A 7,124-nucleotide genomic window follows, 5' to 3' on the forward strand; every position below is an offset into this window, starting at 1 on the left:
CCCCAATACCTACTCCCTTGCCTCGCTTACGAGCAATAAATTCTGTGATCTCATTAATGTAGATCCCGAAAAGAGTCGGTGATAGGGGGCAACCTTGTTTCACACCAATGGTGCTAGTGAAACAATCGGATAGGCCAGCTAGGCATCTTACGCACCCAGAGACTTGCTCATATAGGGCATAAATGGCCTAGATCATGTCATTTGGTTTCTCCAAGATCTTAAGTCTATCAAATAACCTCTCCCTAGGAACTGTGTCAAAGGCTTTGCGAAAGTCCACAAAGCTACAATATAGTTTCTTCTTACGAGCCTTCGTCTAGTCAATTAAGCAACTAAGTGTGAAGATATGCTCAATTGTGAAGAATGCTCATCTAAAGCCAGCCTCCTCAAGTGCTCGAAGACTTAATGTTTCCATACAATCGTTGCGCTCTGCTTCCATTACTGCACCATATAGTTTAGCGAGCGTATGACCTATCATAATGGTCCTATGTGTATTTGGGTCCATTGGGTCCCCTCCTTTATGTATAGGGGCCACTGTGTTCATGGCCCATTTTGGTGGAAAACCCTCGGCGAGCGCGCGGTTGAAGATTACAGTGAGAAACGGGGCTAGGCACTCTCGAGCAAATATGATGTGCTCGGCTCGCACTCCTATGTGGTCCATGGATTTCCTATGTTGGAATTTTTTTATGACCTTCGTGACCCTAGAGGTCGTGAAAAGTGTCCCCATGGTAGGTCAAGGTGTGGAAGGCATTGGAATGGGTAGTTGGTTGGGGACATGGTAGAGTCTCTCGATATATGTATGCGAAATATTGGGATCCTCCATGGATGTTTGTGGTTTCGGTTCCCGTAGTCTCTTCCATGCAAGGGCCCAGTCCCTACTCATGAGCATATGGTAGAGCTCCCAAGCTCGTCTTTTACGACGTGTCATCTTACGCATCTCTTTGCGAGCTTGTGCTGAGGACATAGTACCACGAAGGTTGGCCCTTTTCCGCTCTTCCTGGTTCCGGATCCTTCCGATCCTTCTACGTAGTGCGAGTTTTGCCGATTCCCTTGTCCCGCCTTGTCGGATCCGGATTTATCCGTATCGGCACGCTTCTTCCAACACTTGCTTTCCCTATAGCCCATTTTGCCACAATACCAGCATTACGTGCCCGCTTTTCCTTACTGGTTTCCGGCGCTGCTCAGACTCCCCCTGCTTGAGGAGGGTCCGGAATTGTTGTCGGCACCGTCTTCGTGCCTTCGGTTCTGCTCTTGCCAACCGCCTCCATTGCGTGCCGACCCACCTTTTCCTCCGCCTTCGTGCACAGTATCCAGTTGTCTGATTGAGTGGTCCTAAACCCACTCACGTGGTTTTCTTCGACCATCAGCATCAATTGCAAGTTGAAGAAAGACGTGGTTTCTCCCACATGCAGATCGCCGTCCGGATTGGCTCGTACCGTTGTGCTTGTCCACCGAGGTAGGTTTGAACCATCTCGTCTTTGTCCACCGTCACATTGATGGATCCGAGCGCGTCGCAAATCTCCTTTATCTTGGTGGTGTAGTCGGTCACGGACATATCCCTCTGTCAGATATTGTTGAGCTCTTTCTCAGAGTTGCATCTTTCGTGCCATGGTACTAGCGGCAAAAATCTTCCAAAGATTTTCCTAGGCTTCCTTTGGCGTTTTCGTATCTCTGATGTAGCTGAGCATCTGATCGTGCACACCGGACGCGAGGCAGTACAATACTTGGCTCGCTCCTTGCTCCCATGTCGGGAAGTCTTTGTGTGCCAGCTTCGGTGCTACCTCGGTGGTTCCTTCCACGTAGCTCCAATAACCATGCCCCAGCAAGTACGGGTGCATTTTATATGACCAAGACGCATAGTTGCTCCTGTCGAGCTTCTCTGTTGGAAGTGAACTCGCCATACCACTGTCCATACCTTTCTTTGTGTGTTGGAAGTGAACATTTGATATGCATTGATTATGTAAGTTGATGTTCATAGTGCAAATATGGGAATCTCTTGCCAAACCTAATTGGAACACTATGTTACAATATCCAAAGATTTTGGATTGTGAAAACCAGCTTAATACATGTAGCCAATGCAATAAATTAAGTCTTTGAGCATTAGAGTTGAAATAGATGAATTACCTTATACATCCAAGGAATAAGATTTTACTGTGTCATCCAAAATAAATAATAGATATCCGAGTGACTTGCGTCGTTGGAATTAAAAGTTGCTTAACACTAAAGAATAAAGTGATTTTGGCAATGCTCCTACAATAGAACCATAGTTGGCATGGTTGAGGAGAAGACTGGTGAACGTGGAATGTGAAACATATCCATAAGTCAAGACGCAATTTCACACTTTTTGTAACCTCCCAAACATACATTGATTTTAATTAGATTTTGACATGGACCTTGGAATTCCATGTGTTTGCGTGCACCTAGAATTTTGACCTTGATATTTTGTAATTGACATTTGAAATGGGTTAGGAGCGACTTTGAAGGTTTGAATACTAGTTTTCAACAATGTGATAACAAAAACACTTCGCTTACAACACAATTTGGTACATCAATAACTTAATATAGAAGTAAAGCTTATTTTCTCAAGTGGTTAGGAAATGTGTTTCATAGTGCATCATACAGCGGGAGTTTGGAAAGAATAATAGAAAGTACATCTCAACCTTTTCAACATGTATGGGGTGGAATAGCCCATGGAGTCAGAAGTCATTAGTGAAACAAAATTATTATGCTAAAAAGAAGCTTATTCCAGGATATAGACACAGGCTTTTGAATGAGATAAAAATTGTATAACAAACTTGGATCATGTCAAAGGAAGGTTCGAGTGGGTGGTATGTAGATCATATACAGCAATGTATGGAAGAAGAACGGACCCAATCCAAAGCTGGCCATCTCGTTCATCAACTTCGCTAGCATACTTTACCACACTACCATGGGTATCCTCCAGTAATAGTGTCATATGGGCATTCCCATGGGAATCAACATTGGTAGTAGTAGTAGTAGAGACATGATTGAAGTTGTATTTTGCGAGGATACCATGTGGTTTGCCATTGAAAATTCGATAGAGGTATTTAAAGGGGATTGGCAATTGTAGAAAAGCACGCCTCAACGTGGGAAATGCACCTGACAACATATTAATGACATTTCGACGACAATGCATGGCTACCCACACATCACCCGCCATGTTCACCCGCACATTGTCTGGGTAACCAGGTAACATGGCAAGCAACTCTGTGTCCCCTACCTTGTCCCTAGCTATCCAATGTCGCAACAACCTACAAGAAGGTGCAAGAAGGGAAATTAAATGAGTAGAATCTAGTCACATGGAAAGTTATGGAAATGGAGAAAATAACATGAAACTAACGACTGAAACTTGAATTGTTCGATAGAGACAATAAATAAGATCTGAACATGTATCGTTTGGTAAAAGAAGATAGATTTCCTGTATTTATCGAATGCAACAATAGGTTTCTTGGTGTTTATTGAATGCAATTATATAGGTTCCTTGTGTTTCTTGGTATGTTAAAAGACATAAATTTCTTGGTTGGAGCTCAAGATTATAAAAAATGGAATCAAAAGGCAATTATCTAGTAGCTCTAGCTATCTAAAAACTAACTTCTATGTATTTGTTGCTCTCTATATATCTAGAACGTTGACAATGATGTCCCTGTCATGTATAGCGTTGTTGAAAGATATTGTATAGTTAAAAGACAAAACAAGAGTGGCCTCCTATTTCTTCGTCCATATCCACAAGGTTTGACAATATGTGTGTGGGCCTCCTTGTGGGGGATATGGTACCCAAAAAAGAAAAAAGGCTATGCACTCATTTCAATAACGACTTTCTTTATTTGGCATGTTCTTTCTTTCTCTATCATAAGTATAAGTATGCAAAACAAATGGCGCATATCTTAAGGCAACTTTCAAAAATCAAGTTAGGAAAGTGCATCACTTTCTTCCAAAGCGATACCTTATTAAATGGACAAAAGCCTTAATGGGCGTTCAACATTCCACATGCCCACACACATGCGCACCACCATTGCAAAAAGCGTTCGTTCTCTCTCAACGTGACTAATTGATCAAACCAAAGTGTTGGACGCACAAGAAGAAGAAGAAGAAGAAGAGCATACATACCAACAGTCCAAGAAGAGGAGCGCAAGGATTACCTGCCGGGAACAGTTTCCGCAATGATGAGGAAGGACTCATCTCTGCTAAGCGAGAGACCATTGGGGAACTGCAACCCTGACAGGATGACACTGCTCTTCCCTGTCGCAGGATCATATCTTATAACCCTCCCTGAATCGTCCCCAGACAGTACGAGCAGGAAGAAGTTCCTGCAGCACCCAACTGATTATTTTATTGCATATGCCCAGCCCAAAAGAATGAAGGCTAATAATTGATGGAGTTAGTAGATAGCCGCTGTAAACCTTCTCTGATACTTGGAGCTGCTGTCCGTGAAGTAGACGGAGCCGTCGGATGCGACATCGAGGTCGTTGGTAAAGCGCAATGGCACTCCCTCCACTTCATTCACGAGCATTGTGGCCTGGCCTCCCTCTGGGCCTACGCGCATCAGCCCTAGATATGCATCAGCTATGTAGAGATCCCCTGTTCTCCTATTGAATCTCAGCCCCAATGGCCTCCCACAAATATGCTCGTTCTTTGGGTTTCCACCCTCACACACAGCTACGGACCTACTTTGCACACATTGTCCACCAAATATTTTGCAGATAAGCAAACAAACAAGATTTAGGCCTGTGGTTTGAATGATGATTGAATTTCGACAAAACAAAAAAAAAAAAAGAGTACCTGTTTGGAGATGTGTGTGCGAACTCTTGCCATTTCTCGTGTTGCGCATTCCATCTCATGATGCGCCCGTCTGCAACACCTACGTAAGGACCATTCCCATTAGGATCCATAGCTAAACTTTCAGGGCCTATTAGGCCGGGATCAAGGTACCATTTGCGGGCTTGGCGAAGCTTATCTTCAGAATCTCGCGGATGGCCGAGGCTGCGCAAGGAGGAGAGGGTATAATGGGGTTGTAGTTTCACGAGTGTGGACTTGAAGGTGGGGTCATTTCCAATGATGCTGAGGCGGAAGGGGTCAAGTGCTAGCAGCAATGCGGCCGCCACCACTACCATGAAGCTGCCAGCAAAAACTGTAGTCATTGATGTAGAGGAGGAGGATTGAGCTCCTCCTCCTCTGCTCCTCATCTTCGTGGAGAAGGAGGTTTTGAATGTCTGCATAGAAGAAGAAAGAAGAAAGAAGAGTTTTGAGACTAGAGGTAGAGATGAGAAGACCAAAGAAGAAGAAGAAGAAGAAGAAGAAGAAAAAGAAGAGAAAAGAAGAGAAAAGGGAGGTTTACTTTCTCTACCTAATAATATAAACAGTAAAGGGCGATGGCTGAGAAACTCTAATCTCGTTTCGCCCTGCTCTTTATATCCCTCGTGCGGCTGCGGCTGTTGATCTCCTGTTATTATTCCCTTCCAGCAAATGATCAAGCCAAGGCAACCATCGACGCACCACTTGTCAACACCTGTTTCGTGTTCTTCTTGTCTAAAGTGTATACATATATGCCTGCCAAATCTGCAGTCGGGAGGGAGGAGAGGAAGTGAAAGGAAGCCCTCTTTTTTTGTGTTTTGGGGGGGGATTTGCAGATCTCTCTCTCTCTCTCTCTCTCTCTCTCTCTCGTAAGCTATAATATCTTCTTGTGTGGTCTGTTTTCTAGGTCATTTGCCTCTCTCAAAAGACAGACAGTTAATCTCTCTCTCTCTCTCTCTCTCTAATATATATATATATATATATATATATATAGATGCGTATATACTCATCACAGCCAAAAGCAACGCAATCATCACACGTCTATCATCATCATCTGTGTGTGTGTGTGTGTTTGTGTACCAGGGTCCAGAGTAGATTGCATGGCACCATTAATACATACATACTTTAATTATACATATATATTCCAAATTTCATTCCGTAGTAGGTACATTTGTTTAGATAGATAGGCAGCCTAGGTTTTCCTATCCTGAGTTGGGGTTGTTTTGTCTCTTTTGAGAGAATGAAATTCTTCTTTCCGACAAATGCCAAACCTTGGTTTCCTATCATTTTCTTTAATGTTCGTCTTGTCTTGTCTTGTCTTGTCTTGCCTTTACGATTCATCTACATACTGGAGTCTTGCACAATATCCTCACATGGATTAGTTAAACCTTCTTCTTTTTTAACTCTCTTGAAATATTGACCGGAGATGGATAGAATAATATAACCCACAGTGGTTGACGCGCACATAATTCTAAATAATCAATTTTGTGAATTGATACAATTTGTGTTGTGTGCTTGCATCCAGACTCAAGGTGGCGATAATGACATATTAATCATCTCCACACCACAACGGTCCAACTATCATGCAAATGCACTCTCCCTATCTTTTTGTGTAGGTGGGCCCATTCTAAAATATATAAGAAGAAAAAGTGAAAAAGGGAATCGAATATATAATATTGACCCATGGGACTTTGTGTCTCTGAGATATATATATATTTGCCACCACTAAAAAAAATAAAAATCTTTTTGGCTATTTTGGCTATTTTCGTGCTCAGAATATCATCATTGTGGTGGATAAGCATAGCGACAATAGAAAAGTCACTTTCAAGTGCTACTATGGGGGAAAATATCACACCCCTCTAGGCTTGATTGACGATACTCGCAAAAGACAAACGGGGACTCGTCTAATGGACTGCCCATTCTTCGTTAGAGCAAACTTATCGAAGAAAACGGGATAGTGGACTATTAAACAGACAATAAATAAGATCTGAACATGTATCGTTTGGTAAAAGAAGATAGATTTCCTGTATTTATCGAATGCAACAATAGGTTTCTTGTGTTTATTGAATGCAATTATATAGGTTTCTTGTGTTTGTTGAATACAATAAGTGATGGTATGTTAAAGACATAAATTTCTTGGCTGGAGCTCAAGATTATAAAAAATGGAATCAAAAGGCAATTATCTAGTAGCTAGCTATCTAAAAAAAACTTCTATGTATTGGTTGCTCTCTATATATCTAGAACGTTGACAATGATGTCCCTGTCATGTATAGCGTTGTTGAAAGATATTATATAGTTTGACAAAACAAGTGGCC

General features: G+C 42.3%; 1 protein-coding gene across 1 annotated transcript; it reads right to left on the reverse strand.

Annotated features, from left to right (window-relative positions):
• Positions 1–2,750: 2,750 nt before the first annotated feature.
• Positions 2,751–5,234, reverse strand: LOC147848927 (protein STRICTOSIDINE SYNTHASE-LIKE 3-like). The gene is made up of 4 exons (XM_087337953.1): positions 4,798–5,234; positions 4,419–4,682; positions 4,158–4,325; positions 2,751–3,269 (listed from the first exon to the last, which is right to left on the reverse strand). The coding sequence occupies exons 1-4, from the start codon at positions 5,232–5,234 to the stop codon at positions 2,798–2,800; spliced, it is 1,341 nt and encodes a 446-aa protein (XP_087194079.1). The 3' UTR covers positions 2,751–2,797.
• Positions 5,235–7,124: the final 1,890 nt, after the last annotated feature.

This window comes from Azolla caroliniana, unplaced genomic scaffold (genome assembly GCF_043228905.1).
Source record: "Azolla caroliniana isolate FFs.n. ecotype wild unplaced genomic scaffold, voAzoCaro1.0.p SCAF_173, whole genome shotgun sequence".
Taxonomy (NCBI): domain Eukaryota; kingdom Viridiplantae; phylum Streptophyta; class Polypodiopsida; order Salviniales; family Salviniaceae; genus Azolla; species Azolla caroliniana.